Source organism: Coturnix japonica, chromosome 2, assembly GCF_001577835.2.
Source record: "Coturnix japonica isolate 7356 chromosome 2, Coturnix japonica 2.1, whole genome shotgun sequence".
In the NCBI taxonomy this organism is placed as follows: domain Eukaryota; kingdom Metazoa; phylum Chordata; class Aves; order Galliformes; family Phasianidae; genus Coturnix; species Coturnix japonica.
In genome coordinates, this window is record NC_029517.1 from 116,621,481 (window position 1) to 116,640,113 (window position 18,633).

At 41.8% G+C, this 18,633-nt stretch overlaps 1 protein-coding gene across 5 annotated transcripts in view; it reads left to right on the plus strand.

Annotated features, from left to right (window-relative positions):
- Positions 1-18,633, plus strand: part of GRHL2 (grainyhead like transcription factor 2) — a 61,212-nt gene that overhangs the window by 3,675 nt on the left and 38,904 nt on the right. For 4 of the 5 annotated variants that reach the window (XM_015856107.2, XM_015856105.2, XM_015856106.2 and 1 more), the window contains exons 2-7: positions 5,516-5,705; positions 8,480-8,547; positions 10,077-10,461; positions 12,939-12,991; positions 15,041-15,194; positions 17,531-17,642. In XM_015856107.2, coding sequence (XP_015711593.1) covers positions 5,516-5,705; positions 8,480-8,547; positions 10,077-10,461; positions 12,939-12,991; positions 15,041-15,194; positions 17,531-17,642 — 962 coding nt within the window. The remainder of the gene's footprint in view (positions 1-5,515; positions 5,706-8,479; positions 8,548-10,076; positions 10,462-12,938; positions 12,992-15,040; positions 15,195-17,530; positions 17,643-18,633) is intronic. The other variant, XM_015856110.2, reaches the window with a different exon arrangement.

Genomic DNA, 18,633 nt, shown 5'->3' on the forward strand with positions numbered 1-18,633 from the left:
GTGGGCAGGTTAAACTGCGGCAGGTCAGGGAAGCTTTGCCGTGACCTGCTCTTAATTTTAAAGCCTGCTGCTATTTGTAGGCAGCCAGAACAGCCCTGTGTGCTGTGCATGCCTGAAATACGCTACTGAGCAAAGCCAAGCGTGGCCTGATCCAAAGCTGCCAAGTGCTACTTCTGCTCTACTCTGTGCTGTGAGCTCCAGAGGGATCATTGTTGTTTGAGGAGATGTCACGATGTTGGGCATTTTTTACCTCTGCTTTGGCATGCATCATATCTCTTCCAATGTTAATGAGCTGCCAATTTATTTTAATCTTTTAAATCACTTTTACACGCTTAAGTTATTTTGGTTTTGAGTAAAAACAGAACTTCTAGGCAGCATCTGATTGCTGAACTAGTCTTTTTTTTTTAATTATTGTTTTCTTTTTTTATTTTTTCCCATTGGTTTGTACTTGCAATTCATTTTACTTCCACTCTGAGTGTTTTTTAAAGGAGGAATCACAGGATGACCTGGGTTGGAAGGGACCTCAAGGATCATGTAGTTCCAACCCCCCTGCCTGGCAGGGCCACCAAACATACACCTTTACTAGATCAGTTTGCCCAGGGCCCCGTCCAACCTGGTCTTGAACACCTCCAAGGACGGGGCATCCACAACCTCCCTGGGCAGCCTGTTCCAGGGCCTAACCACTCTCCTAGTAAAGTTGGAACGGAATCATCCGTTTTAGTCATTTAACCCACTTGATCTTGCTTAGGTTGGTCTTGCACTCAATAAGAATGATTGCCCTGAAACTGTGAGGGTCCAAAACCTCCTGCAGTCAGCAGTAGGCAAAATTACTCTGCCTCTTTAATGGGAGCTCTTTGATATGGGTGGCTGCTTGGGCCAGATGTTGCATCTTCTGGGCTGCAGATGTTCTCCTTGCTGTGGTTCTCCTTCACTCCCAGTCATCTGTGTATTGATAACAACCCTCCTGGATTGGGCACAGTGCATTTTGGAGACCTGTTGATGCTTCTGGGGAGGATGCGATTGCTGCTTGTGGAAGATGAAATACCGAGAGATGTGGGCTGGGATTTTCCCGTTCGTTAAACACTCACCTTCCTTTGTAGCTTAAACAACTGTCTAATTGAAGTGAAGATGTTGCTGATGTTTTAATTATGACTTTGGCAATAAATCCTGAGGAGTCAACACTTTCTTTTTTTAATAAAACTTGTAGTGAGACAACTGTGGATATGTTTTTCTTTTTAACCCTATGTGTAGGCAGAGTAGTATACAGAGGTAGGTGTATTTAGGCTCACCTCTTCCAAACAAATGCCTTTAAGCACTAGTAGGACTAGGACTACATTTCATTTACACATCAGAGCTGCCTGGAGACTTGTGCAATTATAAGCTAAGCTTACAGAGGCCTTTAGGCCTATTGAAACACCAGTAAATGACCACGCTCTTCATTATGTAAAATCTAAAGGAGGAGCATGTTCTGACTCCTGCATGTGACTGAAGTGAGTTCCCACACCCTTTGTTGTAGCCAACAAAACATGGGTGCTGCTGGAGACCTCTGCCTCTTTGTACAGGAGGAAAGCTGAAGCAGGTAGGTTTTCCTTCCATAATGCCCCCAGTCATAGCATTCTTCAGCCTGGTCTCAGCTCTGGACAATTAAGGGATCAGGAACCTGGGGTGCAATGTGAGCTCCCATGTAGCACCTTGCAATCACAGGTGGGGAAGCCCTCATGTCTTATCTGGGGGAATAAACAAGTCTGTAAGGATACAGAATAGAGCTCTTTGATTCTTATTTATTTATTTGTTTGTTCTTGGAACAAACATGGTGTCCAAACAAGCACTCAAACCCCAGGAAATGGCTGAGATGGGTCTGTTTTCTGTTTCAAGAGTGGATTTCCTGGGTAAGACAAAAGCTGGGGGCATCTAGAGGAGATTTTGTTCCCCACAAGCACTGTTTGGAACAACGTGTAATGCTGAGCATATGGTAGGGGAGAGTGGGATGGTTGCACAGTTCCTGCAGGCATGTTGCATCTGAGTCCATTCGTGCACTTGGGTTCAGGGTGGCTCTCAGCCCCCCCTGGCATCTGTGTAGACTGAACTTAGGAAAAAGGAGATTGGGGATGTGTGAACTTTGCGGATCGAGTAGGAAGCTTGTGTTCATCAGAAAGGGGGAGGAGACTGGCAGGCAGGAAATCTTGCTATTCAATAAAAAGCAGCTGCTCACCAAGCTGCCTTTCTTACTGCTTTTCCTGAATGTATTGATGAACGTTTATGGTTCCATCTGAAGTTAATTTACCAATTGCATCAAGTTGTGTGAGTTTCACCTGTAACAGGACTTTGTAGCCCCAAGTGATGGCTGCTGAAGGTTGTTCATCTCCAATCAGGAGGACTTGAAAGGCCAAGCCCTTAATGTGTTGCCATGGGGATCATTGGATCCTATGCAGCATTCCTCACCAATTCATGCTGTGGGACTCCAGATACAGCAATGAGACAAAGCAAGCACAAGTATGGATGTCTCTATTTATATGCCACACTTGCAGAATCTAGTTTCATAAGCTTGATGCAAAAATGTTGCTACTAAGCAGTTTGGAGAAAAGGATTTTGCAAATTAAAGGTTGTGTGAAATTCAGTTTTGATATAAAAACTGAAGTGTCAGGGCAGTCTGGCCCCTCAGCTATACATCTATAAGTTTAGATACAGAGCTGCCTTCTGCTGTTTAACAAAAGACAAGAAAAGCACTTGGCATTCAGTAGGAGCTCATGGGATAGCTGGAAAGGAAGCTTGTGGCTTTCACCTACTGGCTCTCCTCCCCCACTAAGTTGCATCTCCGCAGTAGATGTGGTGTGATGGCAGAGTGCACAGGTGTGCTGCTGGCTCTGGCTGGTTAGTGTGTGTCCTGGCTGTGGGCAGGCTTAGATGTGGGGGTCATAGTTGTGGTTGGGCTCCTTGCACTGATGGGCCTCGGGAGGCTTAGATGTGCCTGGTACTTGTTGCTCTTGTCCTTTCTAGCCAGGTGAAGGGGATGTTATAAAGTACGGCTCTTTTGGTTTGGAGGAGCTGGTCTCCTTGGAGCTGTGCCCCTGTCACATCTGGCTGACCTAGTCCTGGATGTTTGGGAGCTGTGGAACAGCAGAGGGGACATGCGCACACACAGCAGCCTTGGTTCTCCAGGCAAACATTCCCTCCTTCCAAACGACCTTAATTAATAGAGAAGTTTTCTTAAAGCGAGCTCGGTTGTTTTGGCTGAGTGCTTTGCGTACAATCTTTGAAATGATTGAGTATGTTAAATCATGATAATTAAGTCTGACCATTAACCTCCCACAAAGCTGATTACAGCGGGAGGCAGGTGGGGGGGGTGGGGGGGGCGAGGAAGAGGAAGTTTTCTATTTTTCTTAGTGCTTTTGTTTCAGTCTGTTTGCAGAGTAAACACAATGAGCGTGCGGGTCGATTAGCTGCAGACCATCTCTGCAGTCAGAGGAGGAGGCTACTGAGTTTTTACATGTGAAAACCTGGGGTGTAGGGAAAACGTGCTCTGGGAGGCCTTAGGCCTGTACACGTGTGGCTTTGTGGTGCCCGCCTGCTGGCATGCAGGCTGCTTTCTCTGGAGCTCCTGTACCTTCACTTCCCAATGACTTCTGTGCCTGTGCGGGACGGCAGTCTTCTGATTGCTGTAGGAGCAGCTCCTCCCCTCCAGCATTTCTGTGTCTGAGCTCAGTGTGGCTGTTAGATGGTGCTTCCAAAGGGTGTCTGCTGTCTGCCTGCTGCACTCGTAAAACAGTTAGGACTGTTGTGTCGGTGCGACCAAAGGCAGTGCTGACTGTGAACCGCTCCGGGTGAGCGGGACGTTGTGTGCTGTGCGCTGTGCAGTGCCGGTGCTGCAACTGAAGGGGAGCTTTGTTGAAGAAAGGAGAATCCTTGCATGGAAAATGAGCAGCGAGCCAGAGAGAATTGGCTATTCCAGAGCGGGGACGGGCCTTCAGCCACCCCTGGCACGAACAATGGGGCCGCTGCAAATCTGATTTGAGCCGCTAACAATAACGCATTGAAAAGGAAAGCAGACCTCTCAGGTCTCTCTGTCTTTCTCTGGGTCCCTACTTTGTACTTCAGCTTTTGTTTGCTCTAGCAAACCCACAGCAACACAAATGTATGTGTGAGTACAGGGAGGGTGAAAATCCTTAGAACAGACGGCAAAAGGTCAGGCAGCAAGAAAGGCCCTCGGGAAAGGAGGGGAGCTTCCAAAACTCCAGGTATTTCAGATGAAAAGAGAGTATAACCTGACCTGTAATCACTGCATGTATTTGTGCAGCTATGACATGCTCCCTTCCCCCCAGAATTCATAAAATTCTGCTCCATGTATCACGTAGATTATTTTGTTTTCCACTAAATAAAGAGGCCTGTAGCCAGTGCTCCTGCACCATGGAGATAGTGATCTCAGCCACCCCCTCCTCTTCCCCGCAGTCCAGGGGTCACGCTCTGCTTCACGTGGAGCCCATGGCTGTTCCCATGGCTGAGGTCAGGCAATGGGCTGTTAGTCCTGGGGCTCCCTGTGAACAGGAGTTACCCTCCCCTGCCACTGTGAAGCCACCATGGTGCGACCTGCAGAGCTGGCACTGTGCTAACTACAGGAGAGCAAAAAGAGGAAACTGGATACTGAATGGCTCCTGTGTAGGGGATAGCAAGAAATGGTTTATAAAAAGCTACAGTATACTCAGATATAAGAATATGCATATTCAGATATAAGAGCAGATACAGTTATCTTCATTTATGTTTCCATTACATTGGAAATTCCAGCTACATCTGCAAAATAATCTCTCTCATTAGACTTGCTGGCACTGGTCAGTTTGTACTACTTTCTGGATGGAGGAAACCGCTCTACTACTAATTCCACTTACAAATGGTCCTGCATGTATTTACAATGGATCTGTAACTACATCTGATGAGTGATAAAGTGTGAACCGAGCTCAAATATGTTGACTCATTGTGTTCCATCCACTAGACCCTTTGCTCATACCTTTGTTATTGGAAACCTGTCTGAAACTATTGACAAATTGCATTCCACAAGCAGAAAATAGCTCAGTTGTAGGGTGTACCCTGTTATTAAATACTGAACCAGGCCAAGTTTAGGTAACACCAGACTAGCATTACAATACACATTTTAGTGTTATTTCCATTTGTGTCTTATTGTAATGAATTTGAGTTAATTTCATTTTTCCCAATGAAGGTGTACAGCTAACAAAAATATTGGTGCAAAATTGTTCTTGCATTGTAACTTCCTTTTTTCCACAATTAGTTTTAAAATATCTCAATAACTCTGACTGTAAAAATACATTTACGTTATTATCAGGGGTTAAGTTCTTAAGATACCAAATACTGTTAAATATTTGTGTCACCAAGTTTGTTACAGAGGCACTTGCTTGATATAACGTATCACTTTCATTTAGCTATGTGATGTTCTTTAACATGCCTTGTGAATTACAAATAAAGTAATCCCTCCTGGATCACTATTTTATTCTTCCTGTCTATGCAGTAACAAGCGACTTGTGGCCTTAGTGCCAAATGACACTTCATTCAACACCAGACGAGCCTACACCAGCGAAGATGAAGCCTGGAAGTCGTATTTGGAGAATCCCCTAACAGCAGCTACCAAGGCCATGATGAGCATAAATGGTGATGAGGACAGTGCTGCTGCCCTTGGCCTATTATATGACTATTATAAAGTAGGTAACTCCATCGGTATTCCTCCCTGCTGCACTGGCAGGGGTCTGCTCTAATGAGGCATCAAAAGAGCCAGTTTTCAAAGACAGAACTCGCTACACCTTGTTTTATCTCTGATACTGGCATCAAGTGTCCTTTCCACTTTAGGAAGCCTCCCCGAGGCTGTTTTGACGAATTTAGTTCTGGAGAGAAAAAACAAAATCAGAATTCTCATATCAACTGTACAGGCATGATTTCTTCTACAGTACTGCATTCTTCCTCTTACCTTGGAAGAACCTTGGATCAATAAACCCCCTTTATTTGGTGCTCCTATACTTGCAATACTAGTTTAAAAAGTAGAAAAAAAGGAGACCTTGTCCATCTCTAGGTTTGTCTGCTTTTTTGCTTCATTCCACAGCTGTTTTATTTGTTCTTTGGCTGGACTATCGCTCATCTGACAGTTTCCCATGTTATTTTTATTTGTACAATGATTGCAGTAGGCTGTGTACAAACATACAGTGAGGTCTAGCCCTCGCACTTGAAGTTTGAGGTCTAAATAGAAAGGTGAAGAACAGAAATGGAGCTGGACACTGAGCTGACTCAATGTACAGGGTAGGCATTTATGTATAATTTCCATCTGTTATCAGATTTTAAGCCTAGGGCTTTATCTTCCACTTCGATACCACCTTTCTTTTTCATATATTTCATAATTTAGGGCTATACCAAAGGATTCTGCTGAAGTTGGAGGAGAGCCCTACAGGATACTTCTCTCTGTAATGCAGAAATGTCACTCTGAAAACCAGGCTGACCTCTTTATGCTCTGGAAACAAAATCCGTGATGCCTATTAAATGCTAAAATCTGAAACTGGGCTTTAATCTACCTCCACTTAATCTACCTTCTTACTTCCCAAGCTGCTGATTTCTGTTGTGAACGGATGACCTTCTTTGAAATCCAGCAGAATGAAGCCAGCTCTGCTCTTAATTCATGAAGAGGTAGCAGGAATGGAAATTGAAAATGAAAGAACTCTGCTGCTAGTATTTATTAGCATAAATGCTTTTAGAGAATGGGTTTCACAGTCTCTGCTACAATTGTTAGATAAGTGTTAAGGACAAAGTTTACAGGCAAGATGTTATATGCCAACATTAGTGCTAATCATTGTTTTATTTCATTACTGATTATATTTCAAGAGATGTTCCATTCTTTTGTCTGAGTCAGTTTGTCAAGGAGTAGATAAAGGTTTTTCCCAGTAAGAAAGAGGAACAGTCCTTTTGTCTTTTTGGCAGAATTAGCAGAGTCTGTGAAGTTAATGTGGACTCATACAATTAGGATGTGTATGACCATCTGGAGTACTGGCTTTTCTGTCCTAGCCTTGTATATACCCTTGTATCTTGAAGTTCATTATTCTGCTCAATTTTTTTTTTTTTTTTTGGTATAAAAACAGAAAACAGGTCTTTCCCTTCCCAAAACAGTGTTTTGGTGAACACACCTGTCCCCAGTTCCAGACAGTTGCAAGAGCCCCTGGGGGGCTCAGATGGAGTAAGCTGTGTTAATCTCAAAGCCATTTCCAGCATTCAGTAATGGTCACTTCTGTCTTAAAGTGAGAGAAAAGGATTGCTCTTGATGATGCTCTCAAACAGGAAGTTAAATTCTAGCTTCAAGCTCTGAGCTGCACTGTGATGTTGTAGAGGAGGATTTCCCATTCAAAGGACTCTTGAATTGCCCTTATTTATCATCTGGTTCATCTATTCTCACGTGCTGGTAATGGTGGTTTTTTTGAAGAGCTTTTCCTAGTCAATAGGAATTATTAGAATATACCAGATACAGTTGATGTTAACGTTAGGTACTGTAGTATCATTTTTTTCCCCTCTAAATCCAAGTGTTTTCCTGATCTTTTAATAAAGTATTTGAAGATAACAGGCATGACTTTAGTCCATCCTTATGTCTATTCTTGCTCTTTAATCATGAATTAACTGCTGTGATGGCATGGGTGTACCATCTCTTGGAAGTAGTAGGTGAGAAGTGTTTGTTCCAAAATTGCTGGTTCGGCAAAGGAAAACACAGCCATGGCAGCAACTTTGCCCTTGGTGATTTCATTTCTATTCTGACTTCAGAAAACCAGTATGTGGGAATCTGTAAGCCATTTAGAGTTGATCTAAGTCAGTCTTGGGGTCATATTTGACTTAATTCTCATGGCCACCATTGCACTCAGCAAAGCAGAAGTTAGTGTTCTCTGATGACATGCCAGCATGCCCCGACCTCTTCTCATGCTTGTGAAGAGAAGGGTTTGTATGCTTTCCCTGGTACAAGTTCTGCATACTTCTGACTGCTCTGTAACAGGTGGACCTCACAGCTGGCTCTTCTGGTTTAACTGAAAACCCTACTTCCTCTGAGCTCAAATGTTCTCTGTGCAGTGCTCATCAAAACATCCCCTTTTCATTCTTATCATTTGTTAAGCAGTGAAGAGTGTGTGGGTCTGCGTGTTAGGGAATGTAAGCTTAGATTCTGACATTGCTTTAGTCTAGTTTTATATTCCAGAGATAGACATGCAGGAAAGAGCTTTCCTACAGATATATTTACACAAGGACTAGAAAAAAAGCTCCACAATCTCTACATTTTTTTCTCTTTGGAAATTATCTTGCTCACAATAAGTCTCCCAAAGAAAAACAGCTCCTTGCATCAGTGTATTAGACAATGCTGATGCATTTTGGTCTTTCTAATTGTTACAGTAGAGCTAAATGAAGTTGCAAGTACCTGACAGTTGCATTTACCTGACCCCATGCCTGATGTTGTTCTCAGGTTCCCAGAGATAAAAGGCTGTTGTCTGTTAACAAAGTGAATGATAATCAAGAAGACCAAGATAAAAGGTACAGTATTATTCAAAATCATACACCCAGATACGAACAGTGTTGATCAGTTGTGAACTGTAGGAGCAGGGATAGCTTGAAGATCTATGGTTGTCTTCCAAAAGACACAAGAATGAAGACTATCTGGAGAAGCAAACTTTACTGCTTATTACTTTTAATTTATTAAAAACTTAAGCAAGATTATTCCATATGCAATTTCAAAGTAGCAGAAAGTTTCATGACTTGTGTTTTGTTCTTTCACTGCTGCTGAGATTAGTAAAGTCAGATTACATTGCAGTTGGCTATTGGGTGCTTTTCCTTCAATTTTCTTAGGGCAGAAACTGAGTAGCTTGGCTTCAGTAACCCAGTGTTTATAGTTTTATTTGACATAATTGAGTGTCTACTCATAAACAAATAAAGTAACTATTAAAATGATTCCCTGAGAAGTTCTTGTCACTCTTCGCAGATTTCAGCCCTCCTCAGCAGGCTGAAAGTTGTAGAGTCAGAGGAGCCTGATTCTTGTTTTTATTTAGACCTGTGCACAAGGGAGAGTGTATATTTAAGGAGATATATCTAATTTTTTGCTAGGCAGAATTTCTCAGTGTAGCTAAATTGATTGTAAATTGTGTTTAGCTAAATTGTAGCTAAACACCCTATGCATGTGTACTAGTATGTGTTAGGTGAAACTTTAAAACAGGTCGTAGTATAAATCCACTGTTTCAGAACAGAATGTGAAAGTTTGTCGAGGAACAGTTTTAATGACCCCAGAGAAATTCCAAAGTTGAGTATGGTTGGCAAAACTGGCCTCAGGTAGAAAGCCTGAAGAGAGAGGAACTCTGATGTCAGAGCACATTTCCTGGGTTGAAGACAAAGCAGAATGTTAGACCTATTTAAAGGTTTATAGGTTAACAATTTTATGTCAGTGCAACTCCTGTGAACAATCTGTTTGTTTTCAAAAGTGACCACAGGCAGAGACGTGGGAATGCTGCTGGAGGTTACCTTGCAGCCACGATCTTGTTACTGATCTACTCTGATACAATAGGATTCCTGTGCTTGTTCTTTCAGAAGAGCATTGGTATCCAAGTCACACAAGCATAGTGTCCAGAAAGAGCATACGGCATGTGGATTTTGCTGTTCCTTCCTACTTGCTATTTCACATGCAAATTATCTACTGTTAGTAGTCCATACCTTGTGTTACTCCTTATGCCTTTTTGTGCCTAAGGGTTGTTGCACTGGTAGATTGACTTCCCATCCAAACTATAAGCCAGGGTGAGTGTAATCCCAGATAGGCAGAATTTATCACAAGTCCTACCAATTAGAGGTCAAATCGACTGTATCGTCTTTCCCAAGCTGTTGAAGAGTTCGGGACCTCGCCTGCTTCACCATGTCGTGTGCTTAGGATTTGTTAATGTACTACTTGTTATGGCAATGGCTTATCAGAGTCGAAAGCGCACAGATCTCCTTCCCTGCCATCTAAGGTCATTAAGCTATTTAAGGAGGAGATTTACTTTATCAGGACAGTTCATAATGTTTGTGTTTTTGTCTCGCAGAAATTGTCTCAGTTCCACGGAAGCTCAGAGTAATTTGAGTGGGGGAGAGAACCGTGTGCAAGTCCTGAAGACGGTGCCAGTTAACCTTTCCTTGAACCAAGACCCATTGGAGTCTTCCAAGAGGGAGTACAACACAAATGTGTCTGGCAGCTCCACACCAATTACGGGGACTGCAGTGACTGTGATAAAAGCAGAAGAGTTCACTCCTGTTTTTATGACCCCACAAGCACACTATACAAGAGGAGAAAATGAGGAGCACCGAGGGGTTATCTTTGAACCGTATGAAGTGTCCAACATTGCTCCCCACACCAATTATCTCAAAGATGACCAGCGCAGTACTCCTGACAGTACGTACAGTGACACCTTCAAAGACGGAGGAACAGAAGTAAGTTTTTGATCTCAAATTAACATCTAAGAACTCAATGAAAAGCTGTAAGCGAGATAAGCGGTTTGAGCTTGTAAACGAGATAAGGAGACTTGAGCTGTCCACAACAGCCATTAAAAGAACAGTAATGTTAGTTTCAAAACATTCAACACTCCTCTGTGTTGCATTCTTGTCTGTTTGTGCTGATTGTAGGGGAAAATCATGAGGTGTTTCAGAAGGCAGTTTTTAAGTTGTTTAGTGGAAACTTGAAGAGTAACAGATACTGATCTTCTGTCTTGGATGTTACTGTAGCAAGCAGAGGATAGATACCATTCCCAAAGAAGATCAGTTGTCCATTAACTAGCTGTGCTTTCAGACCTTTTCCTAAATGTAAGAAACAGCACCCATTTTGTAACTGGGAAATTCTTGATGTTCTTCTAAAAGTGCAAATGAGCAGCATCCATCTCTGCTGCTAAATAAACCTAATTTTTTCAAAAGCTGTCCATTACACTAAGTTCTATTCTTCAACATAAGCAAGGAGGTGAAACTAGTGGGATTAGGGGAATAAAGGGATCAACAGGCAGGGAAAGACTCATATGCTTGTGTATTTAGGGGAATGATGAGGAGGAGAGAGAGAGGGAGCTGCCTGGTCACTTTTTTACACTGTTTTGCTGAGACAAAGTAATTATAAAACTAGCCTTAGTATGGTAAATAGCCCCTGGCTGCTTTTGCCTGCAGCAGAATAGTCCAAACAAGTCAGAGCAGCAGAAGGGTAGAAATGGATGGTTTAAGAGTGACAGTGCTTGTGTGAATAAGTAGATGTATTAGGTGGTAAAATTCTCCTCAGATTTTCTCCTCCTCCTCTATGAAATGGTACAATGAACACATGAAAATATGAAAACAGCTACATTAAGGATAATTTGCTCTTACTGAATGTTGGAGAAATTTGTTATGTGCTTGTGTACACGGCTGTTAGAAAAGTAAATTGTCTCTACACAAGCATTGTGGATGAGGACATTTAGAGGTGATGTCCATTTCAAGATACAGAAACCCAGTTAGGTCAACTAAATGAATAATTAATGAGAGAGTTTAGATTGCCAATGAAAAATCAGTATTTCCCCTGTAGCTGCTTTAAACTTAGATGGGACAATTTTCACTGTAATGATCCCATCACAGCTTAGATTGCTTGTTGTAGTTAGTGCCTGTGGATCCTTGATTTCTGATTGTGAGGAAATACTCCTGACTGATACATAATAATTTTGCTCTTCAATTCTGTCATACTGGATATTTGTTGTTATACTTCTGGAAACAAAACTGCTTTTTATTGCTGAGCAGCAATCACAGAAGAAGTCCTGGAAATTAAATGTAACGATCCATCAATGACTGAGAATCACTGAAAATGTGTTACTACTCGTATAGTAGAGTATAAATGGGCTTGTATGTTCAGGAAGGTGGAGTATAAATCCTTGCTTAGCCTGCACAAAAAGACTTCATTTTTGAGAAGCATCTCTTGATGTAATTTTTGTCCTGACAGATATTTTCATTTTGTAATGAGTGACTGAAAGTTTTGCTTCACCTAGTAAAGTGTGCATTTTGCTCAAAGGAAATATTGTATTGAAGGCAAAATGCTTTCACAGAGACACAGAACAGCCCACCCCTGCTCCAACAGGGACACCCAGAGCAGGGGGCCCAGGCCCATGGCCAGGAGGTTTCTGAACATCCCCAAGGAGGAGACCCCACAGCCTGTGGGCAACCTGTGCCAGTGCTTCAGCACTGCAGAGCACAGCAGTGCTGTTTAGTGCTCAGAGCGAGCCCCTGTGCTCCAGTCTGTGCCCGTGGCCTCCTATCCTGGCACTGGGCACTACTGAACAGATCCTGACTCTGTCTTCATTGCCATCCTCCCTTCAGTTATTTATGGACACTGATGAGATCCCTTTGAGCCTCCTTTTATCCAGGCAGAGTAGCCTCAGTTCTCCACCTCTTCTCACAGGAGAGGTGCTCCAGGCCCTTCATCAAAGCTTTAGCCTTCATCACCACACCTATTCATAATAGCATATACAGCAATCTAAATTTGTATCAACATTTCTTTGTAAACCTTTACGACGGCTGGCCACATGTAATTTTAAATAAAGCAAAACAAAAGAAAAGACAACGTGAAGTCTTTAGGAAAACTGATTTTTCCTGCAAGTCTGCTTATCTTTGAGATAGGGTATGTTTTTACAGGTTTGTTTTAGAATGGATCAATGTGCAAGCAAGGAATACAACAAGGCAGATGCTTTTCAGCTGCAATTCTGTTGGTTATGAAAAGCTCTAAAAACGGAATTTGATCAATTCCAGTGTAAAGACCATTTAGTTTTCACTTCAGTTTTTAGGCATTTCAGTTTTAAATGGCTGATGTTTTTTTCTGGAGGGGTTTCATGTAAACACAGTTTTGCTTTTGCTGCTATTTTCTGTTTGTTTGTTTCAAACTGTACCTAATTATTGTTTTTGTTTTTCAGAAGTATCGCAGCGTGTCAGTGGGGGCTGAAGAATACATTTATGAACAAACAAGGTATGGCATCAGCTTTGAAATACCATAGCAGGCATTGCATAAGTGTTATCAAGGAAGTGCTCCCTTGTCCACTTTCCACACTCCTTTTTGTCACCCTGGGGCACTTGCAGGCCTCTCTTGACACTGACCAGCATTGTTCTTCCCTTCTCTGCATGTTAGTTTTCAAATCTGACCTGTGTGTATCTTTACCTGTTATCTTACCCTTGGTTTGGGTTGAAGGTTCTCTTGAACCCCTGAAGTTACGTGTGATTAAATCTGCCCAGAGGAATTCTCCAGATAAAGAGGGAACGGCTTTGACAGCGGAGTCATGGAAAGTCTTCCCCACATTTTTCAGGACGGCAGGATGGCTCAGTTGTCTGAGATGGCAGAACTAACCCTACCCAAATTTCTGTCTTCTGGTTTTCTGTCTTCTGTATTTCCAGTTTTCTTAGTTACTTGTTGTAGGTTTTCTGGGAAACCCTCTGTCTTTTTACAATGCTCGCTATTATATTTTAGGTTTACTTGTAAAGTCAATAAAGCGGTAATTTAAAGCCATGTAAAAAAAACAAAGAGTTTTTATAAGTTTTGGGAAAAAAATTAAAAACTGAAGTTTGAAAGGAACCTCCCTGCTAAAAATGGAAAAAATGTGTGCATAGAAAGGGCAGATGCTGCACAGTCACTTAACTATGAGAGGTTGTTATCAATAACATTTATAAGCTGATGCTTAATTTTAATCTCGTGGGTAGTACTGTTTATATCTGAGAGATTACACATATTTTAAAAAACAGGAACATGCCTCCATTACTTTTTTTCCTGGAGTAGGCACATGACTGCTTCTGTAGCAGAGGTTTCTTTTTTCTGAGCAATATTAAAACAATCATTAACTTTGGTGAGCTTGGAACTGAATTGTTGTGTGGGCAGTACATGTGAAGCAGACCTGTAGCAAGGAGTTCTGACTTACACTGGGTGTTTATAAAATCAAATCTCAAAGCCGTGGCCTCACTAACAGTTCTCAGGCGTTTAGTCTTTTCTGCTGTGACACTGGTCCACTTTGTAATGTGACCTCCAAATACACATTAAGGAAAGAAAAGACTTCTTTCCTAGGAGTTCCATGGAACTTGTAGGTGCTCAGACATTAAAGCTTCAGACTGAAAGTTATGAATATGAAAGTAACTGAATACTTTATATGAGAGTCCTTAACTACACAGGCTTTAGTTAAAAGCCATGGTGAGATTTAGGGTAGTATTTTAACCATTTGAGTAGCTGAAGTGAGCTTAAGGTGTAATAGCAGTCCTGCTATAGCGCACACTCTGGTTTGCCAGCTGGGAGCAGGAAGAAATTTCCCAAGTAGTACCACAGGGAGCCTTCAGAACTGGCCAGGTGCAGCCTATCTGGGTTTTACTGTTAATGGAGCTTTAAACTTTCTGTGCTTTGAGATTTGCTCCTGAAAGTGAAAAGTACTAAAGCTAGGTTTTTTCTTCTGATTCATTTTTAAAAGAAGACTTGTAAAACCTTCTTTGCATATTTTCTTTTAATAAATGAACCTCTTGTCCCTCCTCTTTATATTGCTTCTCTGCCTAGTGCTTGAATATAGCAGTTGGACTTCCCATTCTTCATGTGCATCTTTTGCAGCAAGTGCTGTTCTGTTCTTACTGAATTCCAGTTTCTGTGGTACTAATAAGTATAAATGTCTGTGGAGATTGGTGATTTCCTGATTAATACTGTAAGTTGTGCTTCATTCCTTCTTGGCATTTGGCGCTTACTGTGGGATATGTAGCTTCATTCTTTATGATGGTTCTTGGTTCTCTACAGAGTAAGTAAAGATGAGGTCTTTGATCCAAGAGACTTACAGTCCAGATAGTTTTATACTCAACTGCCAGAACCAATGAACTTGAAAGAAGAAATTTGCAGTTTTCAATACTTGTATGACATTTTTGAGGCATTTTATTTGTTTCCTTAACCCTATGACATGTGTATCTACTGTATGAAATATGTAATGTGCAGAGACAGAGAGAAAAGGAGAAAATGATACAGATTTTGTTGTTGTTTCTTTCCCTGTCTTTTCAACAGCACTTTTCAGTATACACTAGAAGCTACCAAATCTCTGCGTCAAAAGCAAGGGGAGGGGCCTATGACCTACTTAAACAAAGGACAGTTCTACGCCATTACACTGAGTGAGACGGGTGACAACAAATGTTTCCGGCATCCGATCAGCAAAGTCAGGGTATATTCCAACTTCTTTCCTAGATGGGAATGGAGCTCTTCATAGAAATATAGTTGTGGTTGGTTGGGTTCTAGTCTTGTATGTGTATGTGTGTGTGTGGACAGAAAAAGCGTATTCTTATGCTTGATTTAAAAGTGGGTGAGTGAAATTGCTGGTGGTCTCAAGTACTGAAGTTAATCGATTTTATATGTATATATCTGCCTTAGTTTATGACTTTAGCAGAATGATCATTGCACAGATACTGCTGTTGATGTTGGTGAACTTATCATTGCCCTGATTAAAAAGAAAAATCAGAGAACTTCCACATTTGCTGTGTAAGTCCATCTTAAATTGTGTACTTCAGCAGGTGCTCTCCAGTGTAGTTCAGATAAAATGTGAAAAACTGAAGCCACCCTTTGTGACACCAATTTTTAAATAGTTACACTATTAGTGAGCTTTCACTCAATGTTCACTTAGGAATATGCCCAAATGGATGATTTGCATCTCAGATTCTGAAAACAAAACTGAAGCCGGGTGTTCAGCAACATCTGCCCAGTGAGCAGGCCTCCTCATTTCCCTGGTGATGTTTTTGAGTAAGCAAATCCAAACCCAGTAACCTTGAAATGAGCAATGAGCCTCAGAGTTGATGCCCTGCAAATTTCACCCTGAAGCTGGAAGGGCTGCATATGTATGAGGCTGCAGAAGTGTTTCCATCCAAATAAATGTTCCTTAAAAATGTTGTGACTTTAGTCACAGGAACCAATGAAAATCAACATGAGCAGTGAAGCAGACAACAACCTATATCATAGAATCATAGAATCATTTGAATTGGAAGGGACCTTTAAAGGTCATTTTGTCCAACACCCTTGTAATAAACAGGGATATCTGCAGTTAGGTTGCTCAGTGTCTAATCAATTCAGACTAACCTTGAATGTTATCAGGGGTGGGACATCCACCACAACTCCAAGCAACCTGCTCCATATGCTTCTGTCATATTTTCTAACAAGAGACAATAATTTGTAAACCTGAACAACAGTTAATTTTTGGCCTGGTTTCCTAGGGGCGTGAGCTTGATGATGTTGAATAAAGCGAGTATAAGATTTCCCTACTGCTGAAAAGTTTCTGCCTCTGACATCCACCCTTTGTGGTGCCAGCTGTGCCATTTCTACAAAAAAGGAGTTGGGAATCTCACTGATCTGGCTGTAAGCCAATCCTTGTCGGTCTGATTCACCACATATACACGAGTTTTGAAGCAACAGAAGAGATGGAATTTGTAAAGGAGAGATGAGAACATTTCTTCTAGCAGATGTGTGGTTTAAAGAAGATCATGAAATCACACACAACTTTAGCTTTTATAGGTCACGGAGCACATGAAGAGTTACAGTGGTGAACGTGCATAGGGACTTAGGTCATGAATCAATTGTGATCCAGTTCCTTACTTATGTAACAGTTTATTGTTATTTTTATGAGCTTGGTGACTCAGGGTTAAAGGAAGAATGGGAACAAAAGAAGATGCGTGAAAGAGATTTTGTTGTTTTGCTCTCCGTTATTTCTTTTCTTTGCAGGTTACCTAGCATGAGCATTCTTTCTTTGTTTTGTGTTTTTCATTTTCCTTGACTACAGCAGGGCTTTTTAAAAAAGCCTCTATTACTCATGTGCAGTTCTGTATAGTGTTTCAGTCTGTTTCCCTTGAACGATAGTTTTAAACAAAGGGAATTCAGAACTTGAACTGAAAAGCTCAGTGAAATCCAGTAAATATTCACACTGAGTTTGTCATTACGATCATATATGCAAGAGTCTTGCTCCTAAGAGGAACATTTGGACATGTTAAAACTGTATATTCATGGAAGAAGGTGAAGAAAAGCACCAACATTGTCACCAGTCATGCTCCAAGACTTACATTTTGTGGAATAAAATTTGCTTGAGGTTTTGGTTGTTGCAGGAACTTACCTACTACCTTTTTCTGTCAGGACATAATTATGTTACCCACAGAAAGCTTCTCCTTTTAACTCCCCAAACACAAAGATACCAAATGAGACTTCTCTCTGAAGTTTTTATTCCTCCATTGCATTGTCACCAGTATCCCATACACAGCTAAACTGCCCTTTGAAAATGTCCTACCTTTCCTCCCAGTAATCCAGAACTCCAGAAAAACACAACCATTATTTTAAAACTACGTTTCTTTAGCTGTGAGATTTTCCATGCAATTATAGTACTGGACTGCAATAAAAAACAGTGATCTTTTACAATCCAAGCACTGTGGAAGGGCAGGGACTGAGTCATCATTAGAACTGTTGTGTTTCTGACTATTAACTACAGATTAACTATAATGCACCCTCTGCTGTTTATTTTCTTAGAGCGTGGTCATGGTTGTTTTTAGTGAGGATAAAAACAGAGACGAGCAGCTGAAGTACTGGAAATACTGGCATTCCCGGCAGCACACAGCGAAGCAGAGGGTCCTTGACATCGGTGAGTATGAGAGGATGTTTTGGAGAGGACAGTGCGGAATTCTCTGGTGCCTTTCACAGGGATGTGGTGAAATATGTTGGCTATGGCTGCACCAAACTTTTAGCAGTCACTTGTCCCTGCTAGGAAAGACTGTATGATCTATGAAGCGGGAAGGAGACCTTGCAGATGAACAGTCCTTGGCAGTCATGGAATAAAGCTTCTTCCTGCAGATGTTTTTAACAGTGTTCCCCCTTGCTGGGAAGTTGGTGTCTGTGCCTTCAGGCACAGGGCATTTCCTTTTGCTTCCCTATGACTGATCCATTCTTCAATCCACTACTGGCCCACATAACAGTTAAGTCAGCAAATCTGATAGAGATGCTTCCAGGAAGATCTAAATCTTTCAAGTCTGTGTTGCTGCAAGGACCTCACTGTTGTGTACGTGGAACCTGAGTCTTAAGATGGCCATCATTATGGTGACTGCAAATAAGCACCCAGGACTACTGCATCACCTGTTTTTGAGCCTTGTCAGTGTCAGAGAGAAGTGAGGGAGAGATGCTGAGCTCTGGTGAGCTATACTGGGAGACCTGTTTACTGTTCATCCTGTCTAATTTGCAAGCCCATTTTGATCAGAACTGCTCTATCTGCGTGCTTGGGAGATTTGAATGGAGGAAGAGCACGTACCTGCTGCAGAGGAGCCTAAAGTTGAAATGTGTGGGAGTGTCTAGACATTAAGCACTTCTCCCCTCCCACATGCAGTTTACACTCTCAGCCATCTGCAGCTGATCCCAGTCAAAGGAGATGGTGAGACTAAAGCAGACAAAGTCTATCTTGTTTTCACTGCCTGAGGGAACCAAACCATTGAATGGCAAGAATGAGAGGGAGCAGGGGGAGGGAGGGAAATGGAGAGAACACTCAGGAGTGTATTGTAGGACTTCATGGGGGACCAAATGCCTCCTGCACTGGGAAGTGGTCCCAGAACAGTCCTGCTCATACAGTGCCTCTTGACTTTCAA